The sequence below is a fragment of the Euleptes europaea genome, chromosome 21 (genome assembly GCF_029931775.1).
Source record: "Euleptes europaea isolate rEulEur1 chromosome 21, rEulEur1.hap1, whole genome shotgun sequence".
NCBI classification, from domain to species: domain Eukaryota; kingdom Metazoa; phylum Chordata; class Lepidosauria; order Squamata; family Sphaerodactylidae; genus Euleptes; species Euleptes europaea.
This window is the reverse complement of record NC_079332.1, coordinates 1,195,907-1,209,267: the sequence shown is the minus strand read 5'-3', so window position 1 is coordinate 1,209,267 and position 13,361 is coordinate 1,195,907. Positions and strand designations below refer to the sequence as shown.

Genomic DNA, 13,361 nt, shown 5'->3' with positions numbered 1-13,361 from the left:
CCTACACACTCGACACTGAGAGACACTGTCCTTCAGTGTTACTACTCTGAAGATGCCTGCCACAGCTGCTGGCGAAACGTCAGGAAAGAAAATTCCAAGACCACGGTTACACAGCCCGGATAACCCACAAGAACCAATGAACTCTGACCGTGAAAGCCTTCGACAATATATAATTTGCCATTTAAACAGCTAAAAGGAGCCATGACAGATTTGTAGGTTTGTTCACTAGAAAAGGATCTGGTTTTTATACCCCCCCCCCTTTTCTGGACCTTTAAGGAGTCTCAGAGTGGCTTACAATCCCCTCCCCCTCCCCACAGCAGACACCTTGTGAGGTCGGTAGGGCCGAGAGAGTTCTAAGAGAACTGTGACTGACCTAGCAGGCTTCATTTCAACTCATATGACCAGTTCTGGTCACATCTCCTCTCCCCCCGCCCAGTGATGTTTTTGTTCTAGAAGTAAGATGTACTGATCTTGGCAGCACAATGAAGGCTCTCATCATTATTCCTTTTCATTTTCAAATCCTCCTTAGCAATCTTACAAGTATCAGCCATAACTGAAATGGGGAACATAAATGCAGTCATCCTAACCAGGTGGAACACAGTCAGGTGAGGAAGAAGGAGAGAAGAGTTGCAGAGATGTGCCAGAGGTAGTGCTTCTTGCTTAGAACCAGCTGGCCCAAACCTGAGCTGGGAAAGCAGTCTGTAAGCCCCACCTGAGCACAGCTGTTTGGCAGCCAGAGACCTGCTGAGGGACAAGGGCCAACTGGCTCGTAGTCTTGGCCTTTTTGAACTCTTCCACACAGTTGCCTTTCTGTAGACATAACACATTTCATTCCCGTTCTTCTGAACTGCTGCTGCTCGACTCATCATCTGTTTCTTCATCAGCAGTAATCACTCTACAAAGCAATAGAGGTCAGTGTTTAAAAAAAAAAAGACTGAGAAACTTACCTGAAAGAGAAAGTACACCACTGCAATTCTTACCCTCTGGCAGGCCTGTTGGGATTGCAGAACTCTTTCCCAGAATCAACATCGAAAGGGTCTGAGAAGCCAGAAATTAAAACGGTTAGGTGGTTGTGTCAAGATTCTTCCCTAAACTACTGCTACAGACCCCTCACCAGATTGGCCCAGCACAGATGGTTTTTCCCTTCTCTTGCCTGCCTTTTTTTGCACATGTTCCTAAACCAGGTCTTGCAGGGGGTGGCAAGGGTACAGGAAGGAAAGGCGGATGAAAGGAGGATATACTGCTGTTAGCTCTGCCGAGTCAGAAGAAAAGTCCTGCTGGAAGCAGAGGTAGCAAGTTATTTCTCGCCTCTCTGCAAAGAGCCTTTCTTTTGGCTACACAAAGGGAGGGTGTAAGCAGCAAATCTGCAGACCTGTGTGGTCTGGAGAGAAAGTAAAGGAAGGTACCGTCACAGACAGACTGACCCACAGCACTGCAGAGAGAAAGGGACAGCAGCAGAATGAGTTTTGGGAAAGGCCGAGCTAAGAGTATCAGGAAACACTTTTCCCACAGTTTGCACAGCAGTGTGGCCCTTTTCAGTTTGTGTGTGTGTGTTTTTAAATAGCCACCTCAGAGAGAGTGGAGTTGTACACCCATGAAGTAGATGATAACTCTGAATCAATCCATGCAATAAATCCTCTCAGTTGCCTGGGAGGGCTTGACTTCCTTTGCCAGTGAACCTGAGATGAAGCCCCAGGGAATCTCTGGGACAGAGTGGTCCCGGTATCCCCCAAAAAAGAGCAGCAGCCGCTACACAACTCCACACAGCACCTTTTTGAACACCACTGAGGAATGAGTGAATATGTCAAGGCAGCAGCAAAGGTGGGAACATTCTCACCTATTTCTTCTTCTCCTGGAGCGGTGGCCAGAAATTCTCTCTCTACTTTCAGCACTTCTTCTTCATGGTTACAGGCTGCGTATTTCTCTAGGAGGTCCCTGTTCAGATCCAGGAACACCATTCCCCACTTAAATTTTTGCAAGAGAGTTGTGGCAATGTCTGAGAACCCTGAAATAAGAAAAAGCTGGTCAGCCAACCTGAAACTTTTTTTTTTTAGCCAGGTAATAATAAATGTACTGTATGGGCCCCACACTGACTGGCAGCTGCACTCTGCAGCGTGCTTGCTCAAAATGGGCAGGCCAATGAATGGGGACTCCATCGCTCGCTGAGGCAAAGAGAAGGCAAGAAGAAGAGTTGGTTTTTATATGCTGACTCTCTCTACCACTTAAGGGAAACACAAACCGGCTTACCATCATCGTCCCTTCCCCACAACAGACACCCTGTGAGGTGGGTGGGGATGAGAGAGCTCTTAAGAGCTGTGACTAGCCCAAGGTCACCCAGCTGGCTTCACGTGGAGTGGAGTGGCTAATCTATCTGAGGCTTGTGGTGAGGTTTAAGGTGTGCGGGGGAGCGTCCTGAGCTCCTTTGGAGAAGGGCCAGTAAAAATGCATTTGACAGACAACCTAATGTTTTTGTACATCTACTGCCTTACCTGCAATATAGAAAGTAGCAGCAAATGCTTCTACGCAGGACAGCTTGTACGGTCGGCCATAGTTCACTGAATTTGCGGCTAGTAAGTACGGCAGCAGCCGGAGGTGGTTTCCCCTCATCTTGTGAAATGGCGTCTCCTGCAGCTTTGCCCAAGAACAGTCAATCACGGCAACTCCGTGCTGAGCCACAACCTGTCTAAAAATGCAGTAGGACGTTGAAATCCAGTGTTAAAGATGAAGGCCTCGACACCGGGCAGCGTTAGTGGAGCTGCACTGCGTAAACAGCAACTTTCCCACTCTCCACCCTCCTCAGTTGTGCCCCCATGAGTTGGTGGCCCTACAAGAGCATCATGGTTGTGTGTGGGGTCACGGGGGGATGGGCTTGCAACAGTAACAGGTAGAAAGCGCTACATAAAAAAATGATGGAACCTGTGTGTGACTGCATACCCATCCAGTATTCAACTGGACTGTTTGCTACCTGTGCAATGCCAATGCAACTCATGTTTAGGCTACAGGTATCTGACACACATGAACACACCTGAAGCTGCCTTCTACTGAACCAGACCCCCCTTGGTCCATCAAAGTCAGTACTATCGGCAGCGGCTCTGCAGGGTCTCAGGCACAGAGGTCTTTCGCATCACCACCTCACCCGGTCCCTTTAACTGGAGATGCCACTGGGGACTGAACCTGGGACCTTCTGCGTGCCAAGCAGAGGCTCCGCCACTGAGCCACGGCCCCTTCCCCTGCTGTTTCCAAAGCAGGAGGTCAGGTTCGTTGGCTGAGTTTCCTACCGCATTTATTCCCTGGGCGAGCATGGGAGCAAAGCCAGGGCCCCCCTGCACGCTTCCCTGGACTCGACTTCTTTATATATATATATATATATATATATATATATATATATATATATATATATATATATATATATATATATATATATATATATATAAAACAAAACAAACAAATACAATAATAACAAAAAAGATAAAAAGAAAATACAAAAAAATTACAAAAGAGTATCAATTATTATTGTACATAGTTATAAAGTTCAACAAAGCCAAAATACCCTTTGGACCCTCCACCCACCTTAAAAAGTGACCCTTCACCTGACTTCTGCAGAAGTGTCTAAATAGTTTTAAAAGTTGGTCCTTGTAGGTTATCTGGGCTGTGTGACCGTGGTCTTGGTAATTTCTTTCCTGACATTTCGCCAGCAGCTGTGGCAGGCATCTTCAGAGGAGTAACACTGAAGGACAGTGTCTCTCAGTGTCAAGTGTGTAGGAAGAGTAATATATAGTCAGAAACGGGTAATGTGCTAATGAGGGTGTGGTATGTTAATATGGAACCATTGTATCCTGAAATGATCTGTTAACATGTGGAATCCAAAGCTAATCCGCATGGCTATTGTGGACTGTAGTCTTTGTTAGTCTGGAGGTTTTCTGAAGATGCCTGCCACAGCTGCTGGCGAAACGTCAGGAAAGAAAAGACCAAGACCACGGTCACACAGCCCGGATAACCCACAAGAACCAATGAACTCTGACCGTGAAAGCCTTCGACAATAGTTTTTAAAAGTTGTTAATAGTATAAAAGTAAATAAATTTGTTTCTATACCTCACTAACTAAAATAGTAAAACCCACTTTTGCCAGTTTGACTGGGCTCCGCTTCTACCGGGCTCAATGGCTCTTTTCTCCCAGGGGAAAGGGGGCGGGGGGGGCCCGGACCTGCGGCTCCGCGGCGGAGCCCTCCGCGTGGCGGGCGGCACTGACCTGTCGGCGGGCGAGACGCAGCGGGCGGCGGCGGGGCTGAGCACCAGGCCCCCGAAGCGCTGCCCGAGCCGCAGCGTCCGCACCAGCCCCTGGCGCGCCAGGCGCCGCCCCGTGCAGCGCCGCCGGTCGCACTGGCCCAAGTCCCACATGGCCAGCGGGCAGGGCGGGCCGGCCGGGGGGGGGCCCGCCTCGCCGCCCCGCTCCTCCTCCCCACGCGAAGGAGACCCGTCCTCGCCGCCCGGCGCCGCCCGCCTCCGTCCCTCCCGCCGGCCTGCCGGGGCCAGGCCCTTCGCCGCCCGCCGCCCGCGGCTCCCACCCATCGAGGCCAGCCGGCCAGGACCTGCGGCCGACTCGGAAGCTGGGGCGGACTTCCGCTTCCGGGATGTGCGTGCGTGCTTGCGTGATGACGCTAGTGGAGGGCCGGACGGTGGCCGGGAGGGGCCAGCGCGGGCAGCTTCCGGCTCCCGAGGATGGCGCCGCTCCTGCTGCTTTGGCTGCTGCGGACAGGTTGGTGGCCTCACCCCATTGTGACAGCCAGATAGATTTCCCCTGAATATGGAAGATCCATTTAAGGCAGTCTGGTTTAATAAGTTTGTAACAACCTCTTTTCCTTTCTGTAAAAGTATTAGGACAGCAAGGGATTAGCTTGTTGCTCAGTCCTCCCAAGCATCCAGGGGTTGTTTTGCTGACTTGACCGGCAATGCATACAGTTGCCAACCTCCAGGAGTCACCTGGAGATCTCCTGCTATTACAGCTGATCTCCAGCCGATAGAGATCAGTTCCCCTGGAGAAAAATGGCTGCTTTGGCAACTGGACTCTATGGCGTTGAAGTCCCTCCTCTCCATAAACCGTGCTGTGACAGCCAGATAGATTTCCCCTGAATATGGAAGATCCATTTCAGCAGTCTGATTTAATAAGTTTGTAACAACCTCTTTTCCTTTCTGTAAATGTATTGACAATGTATTAGGACAACAAGGGATTGGCTTGTTGCTGGGCAGGATAACTCTATGCGTGTGTGTGTTGAGTTACCAGGGGAAGAATGTCTGCCTGGATACTAGCTAGCTGTGTGTGTGTGTGTGCTAAGTTTGTAGGGTAAATGTCAGGGGAAAGTTACTGTGAACAATAACAAGAACTGGAAATAATTGCCTGAGCTCTAGAGGCTCCAGTCTTTGTAAACAACCGGATAGGCGGGGAATGGTGACACGTCCTCTCAAGGCATCGATTTTGGTTAAAAGTGTGCGCCCCAGTATAATCGGGGCCCAGTTATTTTACTTGCTAGAGCGACTGGGTGACCAGTTGGAATAAACTGTTTTTCTTGATAACAATCTCGGCTCTCTCTCTCTCCCCCACGAACCCCCGTTTACCACATCACCATCTCTCTCTCGCAGGCTCCGTCGCCGCAGCCGGGAAGATGAAGGTGGTGGAGGAGCCCAACAGCTTCGGGTGAGGCCGCAGCTCGGTTCTCTCTGCCCCTCGCTCAGCCGTGGGCTGCAGGGCCTGCCGGCCTCCAGGTGGGGCCTGCCCTTGCCACCGATCTCCAGGCCACAGAGATCGGCTCCCTCGGAGGAAACGGCTGCTGTTTTGGGGAGGGGGGTGCAGTGGTGCAGCCTCTGCTTGGCACGCAGAAGGTCCCAGGTTCAATCCCCAGTGGCATCTCCAGTTAAAGGGACCGGGCTGGTGAGGGAAGTGTAGAATTTCAATTTATTTGATTTATTCCTAGCAGGTTAGTCATTCACAAGATATATAAAGAATATGGGAGCACCAAAAGTATTATTCTATAAAGGCGCAAGTTTATAAGATAATATCATTGTATTAAAATAATATTTGTAAGCTGTAGTTATCTATATAAGCCAGTAGGGAGCAGCATATCCTAACAAAAGTTTACTTCTGCTAAAATGTCTGCTGAAACATCTGTACAAATACCTTATCTTAAAAGATTACGTCAGTAGTTGATACAGAGCCTCTGCTTGGCATACAGAAGGGTCCCAGGTTCAATCCCCGGCATCTCCAGTTAAAGGGGCCAGGCAGGTAGGTGATGTGAAAGACCCCTGCCTGAAATCCTGGAGAGCTGCTGCCGGTCTGAGTAGTGAATGCTGACCTTGATGGACGGAGGGTCTGAGTCAGTATAAGGCAGCTTCATGTGAGACCCCTCAGAGGTCCCTGCCCTTTCCACTCGTCAACCCTCCCCCCATCTCCAGGAGTATCCCAAGAGACAAGGTGGCCACCCTCGCCTCAGCCTTCCTTCTTTGCTTCTTTCTCACCCAGGTTGCACAACCCTTTCCTGCCTCCCGTCCAGCGCCTGCAGCCCAAAGCCAGCCCAGCACCAGCTTCAGGTGAGTGGGAGGGAGGCCAGGGTACACGCCCAGCCGTGTCCGGCGGAAACCAGGCTCACATGGGCCTCTCAGGCACATGTTGCCCTGGTTCTGCACACACCCACACACCCATCTCCTGGAAAGCAGCCATTCTGCAACAGGGGTTGCTGAGTTTGGTCTGTCTGTCTCTCATTTGTAGGCCCTGCCCATCTCCTCCAACTGGCAGGTAAATGCTTCAGCTACCTGGAGTCCACGTAAGTAGCCGGGGTGGGCCTGGGTGTAAAAGAAAGGCTGTATTGGAGACTGCTGTGACCATCTTTGGACTCTTTTTAGGTACAAGTATGAATTCTGCCCCTTCCAGAATGTCACACAGCATGAGCAAACCTTCCGGTGGAACGCTTACAGTGGAATTCTTGGGTGAGGATGAGCTAGTGTCTGGTAGAAACATTTGTGCTTCCTTTCCACAGTCCAAGAGACAAAATGATAAGTGCGTGCAGGAGGCTTTCCCCCATACCATGAGCTTAGAACGTGTATATGTAGTGTGAGCTTTTACTAAGAGATGTGGTAAAGCCTTCCACAAAATGTTACAAACAGGAAGTGGGAATGCAAGCTTTTCTCGTCCCCCCCCACCCTCGGTCTTTCAGAATCTGGCATGAATGGGAAATTGAAAACAATACCTTTGTCGGCATGTGGATGAGAGACGGAGATGCGTGTGAAACCAGGAACAGGCAGACCAAGGTACAGCAGTCAGACTCTATTTGGAAGTCAGAATGGCTTTCCTTCTTCAGACCTACAGCCTCTGAAGTGGTGCATATACAGAAGAAGAATTTGAGAGCCAGCGTGGTGTAGTGGTTAAGAGCGGTGGTTTGGAGTAGTGGACTCTGATCTGGAGAACCAGGTTTGTTTCCCTGCTCCTCCACATGAACAGCGGAGGCTGATCTGGTGAACTGGATTTGTTTCCCCACTCCTACACACAAAGCCAGCTGGGTGACCCTGGGCAAGTCTCAGCTCTCTTAGAGCTCTCTCAGCCTCACCTACCTCACAGGGTGTCTGTTGTGGGGAAGGGAAGGTGATTGTAAGCTGGTTTGAGTCCCCCTTAAGTGGTATAGAAAGTTGGCATATAAAAACCAACTCTTCTTTTGATAGGGGCAATTCATCCTTCAAAAGACAGTCAGTGGCCTCTTCTTTCCTCTTGGGAATGGTGGAGAGGAGGGCCGCAGCAGCTGCCCGTCTGTAGTGCCATAGCCAGGGTAAGAAGATGCAGTGGCTTCTTGTGCTCCTGCAGGGGAGCAAGTAGAACCTGTGTTTTCAGATGCAGTGGCAGCCCTTGAGCATGTGATTATGGGTGAAAGGGGACTTTGATTCAGTGCAAAGCTATATTTTGGCTGTTTTCAGATGCTCTCCATTATTTTCTTCTAGGTCCTCCTGGTCTGTGGAAAGAGCAACAGATTGGCTCTCGTGTCGGAACCAAGCACTTGTCTTTATTCTCTGACATTTGAAACGCCGCTTGTTTGCCACCTGCATTCTCTTTTAGGTAGGGCAATTTGATCTGCTGCTTGTAGAGCTGAGCCTGGCAGTGGGGGAAGGCTCTTTTGTGTTCACGCACGCCACAGAGGGAGATGGTGAAGGGCCCCATAAGGTAAAGTTGACCTTTGAGGAGTGCTGTGCAGATTTGATAGGCCTGGGGTGGAGGAGCAGGAATAGAATTATAATCTGACCCCCCTTCCAATACAACTTGGGACAAATGCAGTAAGGACTGCAGAAGCTTCCCTAGTCCAGGAGAACAGCACACGCTCCTCATGCCGGTGGCATTCATCCATTAGGGCTAAGCTCCAGGTCTACTACTGATCAGGGAGAGAGGAAGTCCCAAGGACTGAACCATTGAGGCAGCGTGCCGGAAAGTTCAGGCTGAAAGGCGGCTGGAGCCCCTGGCAGTGGTCAGGAGCAAGGATCCCTTTCCTTTTGCAGTGTATCCAGCCTTGCCTGAAACCCTCCGAAGGAAGTGGGATGACCTGGAGCAGGCACTGTATGAAGAGCTGGTCACGAAACAGGTTTGCAGCTGCCTTTTGGGTTTGTTCTTGCACATTGGGAAGACCTCATGTTAGTTAGCTAGACATACCTTCAGGAACTGATTGTTTTATACTGTAGCCAAGGAGGGTATTTTCAGTTACATGCATAGGGTAGTTTGTTAATGTTATGTTGAGGGTTTTTGTTTTTACAAGGTTGGGGTTTGCTTTTTAAATTGCAATTTATAGCAAACTTTAAGGACAGTAACCTTGTTTACATGAAAATCCGGTTGGAGTTCAAATACGTTACAACCGACAATAAACTCTTCAAGTGAACCCCATAGGTTGTCAGTCAAACTTTGAACTAGCAGCTGCATAAAAACACCATGAGTGTAAAAATACAAACACAAAACCCTTGTTAGATTTGTGACTGTGGCCCAGGGACAAGTCGGTCATCATTATAGGCACTAAGCCCCAAGAGAATGTGCCATTGTCCACAAAGCCCCTCTCTGGTCCTCTGATGCTCCACTGTGTTCTCACTTCTCCAATTAGAACATTGATGGCTGCAGAAATCAGTCTGGACATTTATTTTTACCTTATTGAGCACCTCCCTTGTCCCCCAGCGTTCTTCCTTGCATCTGGAAAGCCCTGGGTGTGGTGTAGCGTTGGCAGTTTGCACCCAAGTAGCATACTGCTCTAACCAAGTCCTACTCTCAATTGCTCCATGAGTTGTGTCTGGCCAGAAAGTCACAAAGATTTCTGGTAAGTCTTGCCCAAGTCATATTGTTCCACTAGAGCCAGACTGAGTTTTGATCACTTCTTTGCATTTTTTCTTGGCAGAAAGTCCCAGTTAGTCAAAGGGGCTTACTTCCAAATAAGAACACAGTGGATCTGGCTTTAGTTCCTTTGCACAGCTACTGAGAAATCCAAGCAGATGGGTCTCATTTCTAGAAGTAGATAGAGTTCTGCAGTGTTTTTCTAAGCTACCTGGCCAAAGGTCTTGGATGATTCTCCTGAGACCTTGGAGGTATAAAAGCTTTGATGAGCTGCTCACTAATACAGTTACAGCAGCCAGTTGTTATCCCAGCTTGTCCAGGAAATGGTTTCATTTTAGAATGGGAAATGTGGCTTAAACCTGTCATTGATTAGCATTAATATCAAGCCACAGAAAAAAGAACTGAAAAGCAAACAGGCGGCCTTGCCAGGAGGTAGAGCTTGATTTGGTGTTTTTGTTTTTCCAGGGGTACGAGAAAAGGTTGAGAGAGATCTTTGAAGAAGCCACGTTTTTTAAATCTACAAGAGAGGCACAGGATAAGCGACAAAATAAACTTCATCACCAGGAATTTGGATCTCTGGAAAAGTGTAATACGGTACAAATACTGAAAGGAACTGTTTTGGTGGTGACTCACTGATGCCCTAATTTGCTGTTTAAGTTGAGTCCCTTACTGAATAAATGTTCACTGTAGTGGTTAGCGAGTCAGACTAGGATCCGGGAGACCAGATTCAAATCCCCCTTCCACCAAGGAAGTTCACTGGGTTATCTTGGACCAATCGCTCTTTCTGCCTAACCTACCTCAGGGAGTTGTGATGAAGATAAGATGGATGAGTAGGTGAGAATGGTGCCGTGAGCCTCTTTGGGTCTCCGTTGGTGAAAAAAGCGGGAAATGATAATGATGTTTTTAAATAACTATGGGGCAGAGGTGGGAGAGTTGTTAAAGAGCTAGCCAAACAAAAGCAACCTATGAATGTTGTCTAGGTGTTTGAGAGCATTATGGGATTCACTGTATGATTATGGCAAAGCCCATGTTCCTTTTTTTTGGTGGTGGGGCGGGGGAGGGGGAAGAGAATTAGAACAGACCCCAGAAATCACTCTGTAAAGGAAAGCAGCCCTTTCTCTACTAACTGTTTTCGTTTTCAAGGCCTTCTCCACCTTGTTGTTCAGTACCTACTAAACTTTATACTTGTGTGAGACTGGGCTTCCCTTTCTTCTTCCAGGAATATGAACGCCTTTCCAAAGATGCACAGAAATTGAAAGAATTATTAACTCAGCATGGAGTTGCATATGAAGCTGTCCTGAGTAAGTGCAACAGAATTCTTTTCCAATTACTGTACAACTCTTAAGGTGGCAATTTAGAAGTCGGTGTTACCAAATTCACTGGGACCGATAAGCAAGTAGCAGATCTTTTTGTCTTCCATCAAAAGATCTGGGTCTGTCTTAGGAAGTCGAGATCCAGTGAACAAGGGCCCCCCCAAGGGGCAGATGAGAGAGCAATGTATGTCTACCATCGACGTGAATATAGGGGTGGGTTTGATAGTAGGAGGCTTTTCTTTGAGTTGCGTGGCAGGGCTTGGACTTACTGCGACGAGGTCCAGCTACTTACTACTTCACCTGGGAAATGAAGCATTTGTTCACCTGGGAACTGAAGCATCAGTGCTGAGGTGTCTCTTTCCGCCAACATGGGATGTGTGCATTTGGACTTCTCAGGCTTTCCGCCCTGACTGTGTTTCCTTCAGACTGTGTGTACTGCCATGCTTTAGGGGACTTTGCCAGCTTGAGCATCGAGAGCAGAGATGAGTCGTTTGTGGGTTGTCTTGTTTTTGGGCGGTTGAGGTATTCTGCACATGAAATATCTCGGTACTTAAGGAGCTTTTCATTCATTAAATACTTTGGTGCTCAAGGTGGGAGGTTTTGGCAGGACTCACTGAATATATACAACCGTGCAAATTTCAATGCTTGAGTTCTGAGTTCAACCACACTCAATTTTCCAGGTGGAAACAGTGATGACAAGCATGCCATTCCAAAAGGGGTGACAGAAATGCCAGCTCTTACAGTTGGACCCAAGGTTGAGACGCACCAGCATGGAGATACAGGACTTTGGGTCGACTCCCCATGAAGGAATTCACCTGGCCGATCTGCTCAGTGCTGGGTCTTCCAGGACAACTAAATTCCATCCCTTCTGATTCTCTGAACCTTGTCTGAGCCAATATTTTGGGAGGTCTGCATCCAATGTACTCCTGTGGACAGCTGTCCATGGCTGGCTAATAGACAGCTCTGCATGTGAGCAGGCTGGGTGATACGGCATCTCAGGCTGCAAGAGAAATTGCTATTTAATTATTGTTTCTCTTAACAAGCTGCTGTCCGACCTTCTTATCCAGTAGGGCTACTCATTGTGATCTAGTAATCTCATCTACCTCCTTTGCATCAGACCAAGCAGCATTTTTCAGGGCTTGTGTGCATGAAGTGAAAATACGTTGGGGATTTCTCCCTAAGAAGATAATGATTCTGCGGTGAAGAACATTTTGAATGGGACAGCACCTGTGTTTGGGATAAGACTGTGTTTGCTTTACAAGAAGAAAACTTGTCAGTGAGTCAGGAATTAGCAAAGGCCCTCTCATTTGTCTGCCCATTACTGAAGTATGCATGTGTCTTTGCAGGCATTTGTGGTTATGGGGATGGACTTCTGTGCCTGTGGGCCTGTAGCAAGGGGTAGGTTTGTTGCAAGGTTATTCCTTGAGCTTGACTGTAATCTAAATAAATAAATGAAATGACTATACTGGTATCGCACACATCCAACGTACTATTGCAACATTTCGGGAAGAAGAAAGGTCCAAAGCAGGGGCAACGATTTTAGTAACAGTTCCAGTATTTGTGGCCCGGGGACCTGAGTGGCTGTGACGCCTCCTGGCACCAAAAGCGGCGGGGGACTCCAGAACGGGGGCAACGAATCTAGCAGCACTTCTGGTTAATGTAGGCGGGGGAGGGGGACCAGTACTGGACGTGACGCTTTCTGGCTCCGAAACTGGTGGCGGACTATAGAACAGGAGCAACTAATCTCGAGACGCTTCTGTTCTGTGTAGCACTGGGGATTTCGTTTGCTGTTACACTTCTGTGCACCGGGCTGGGGGGGTGAGGGAACGTTGCTATGGACATGCATATATGCATCCAGGAACGGAAGTTCAGCTGTGCACAAGACACCCCACCCCGAGGGAATTCTTAGCCAGAGTGTGTTATGGGGTTTCATCTATAAGCCACCTAAAGCATATAGGAACATACAGCACAGATGGATTTGTAGAATTTTCCTATTCGAAATCCAGCGCTGGAGAGGGGGGTGCTGCCACCCCGTGGCCAAATTAATGAATTGCAACCGGGAGGCCACGTGACCCCCATAGGCCAGGCTTGGCCCGACCTCGCCCGGCCTCGGAGGCTGAGCCGCCCCAGAAGGCGCCCTGGTGGGGGGGGGGGGAGACGCCTGGCCAAAGAGGCCCGGATGAGCGGCCGCAACCTCGACTTCAGGCCTCCGCCACAGAGTGGTGGTGGGGGGAAGAACGCACATGCGCAGAGGAACAGCCCTGGGCTGCTCCGGCTCAGAAACCCGGGCAGGAGATGCTGCCGCCTTGTGGCCCAACTCGGAACTGCGCGGCCGTCCGGGGCTGAGATGAACCCGCTGCCGAAGCGGCCGAGCCGTGGAGAGGGGATGCTGCCATCCCGTGGCCGAATTAATGAATTGCAACCGGGAGGCCACGTGACCCCCATAGGCCAGGCTTGGCCCGGCCTCGCCCGGCCTCGGAGGCTGAGCCGCTATTATGTAGTACGCAACCGCAAAGCGTCACAGTCACTGTAGTCAGGAAAGGGCGCGATATAAATATAATACAATAAATAAACACATCTAACGTACCATTACATTACAGCATTTCGGGAAGAAGAAAGTTCCCGAAACGGGGAGCAACAATCCTAGTAACGTCCGGTAAATGTGGCGCTGGATACATCAATGTCTGTGACGCTCCTTGGCATCAA

General features: G+C 49.3%; 2 protein-coding genes across 2 annotated transcripts; one reads left to right on the top strand and one right to left on the bottom strand.

Annotated features, from left to right (window-relative positions):
• Positions 1-828: 828 nt before the first annotated feature.
• On the bottom strand, positions 829-4,568 carry TSR3 (TSR3 ribosome maturation factor). The gene is made up of 5 exons (XM_056866539.1): positions 4,249-4,568; positions 2,490-2,683; positions 1,838-2,005; positions 981-1,038; positions 829-895 (listed from the first exon to the last, which is right to left on the bottom strand). Exons 1-5 carry the CDS (start codon positions 4,566-4,568, stop codon positions 829-831), a joined length of 807 nt encoding a protein of 268 aa, XP_056722517.1.
• An 83-nt stretch (positions 4,569-4,651) lies between these two features.
• On the top strand, positions 4,652-11,460 carry GNPTG (N-acetylglucosamine-1-phosphate transferase subunit gamma). The gene is made up of 11 exons (XM_056866538.1): positions 4,652-4,755; positions 5,635-5,691; positions 6,514-6,581; positions 6,760-6,814; positions 6,894-6,977; positions 7,205-7,298; positions 7,980-8,094; positions 8,529-8,611; positions 9,808-9,936; positions 10,562-10,643; positions 11,336-11,460. The coding sequence occupies exons 1-11, from the start codon at positions 4,652-4,654 to the stop codon at positions 11,458-11,460; spliced, it is 996 nt and encodes a 331-aa protein (XP_056722516.1).
• The last annotated feature ends 1,901 nt before the right edge of the window (positions 11,461-13,361 follow it).

Coding starts and splice junctions, on each gene's coding strand:
- TSR3 (XM_056866539.1), bottom strand. CDS start 4,568: ATGGGTGGGAGCCGCGGGCGGCGGGCGGCGAAGGGCCTGGCCCCGGCA. Junction 2,006..2,489: donor TGCTACTTTCTATATTGCAG/GTAAGGCAGTAG, acceptor TTCTTATTTCAG/GGTTCTCAGACATTGCCACA. Junction 1,039..1,837: donor TCCAGGAGAAGAAGAAATAG/GTGAGAATGTTC, acceptor CTGGCTTCTCAG/ACCCTTTCGATGTTGATTCT.
- GNPTG (XM_056866538.1), top strand. CDS start 4,652: ATGACGCTAGTGGAGGGCCGGACGGTGGCCGGGAGGGGCCAGCGCGGG. Junction 7,299..7,979: donor CCAGGAACAGGCAGACCAAG/GTACAGCAGTCA, acceptor ATTTTCTTCTAG/GTCCTCCTGGTCTGTGGAAA. Junction 8,612..9,807: donor AAGAGCTGGTCACGAAACAG/GTTTGCAGCTGC, acceptor TTGTTTTTCCAG/GGGTACGAGAAAAGGTTGAG.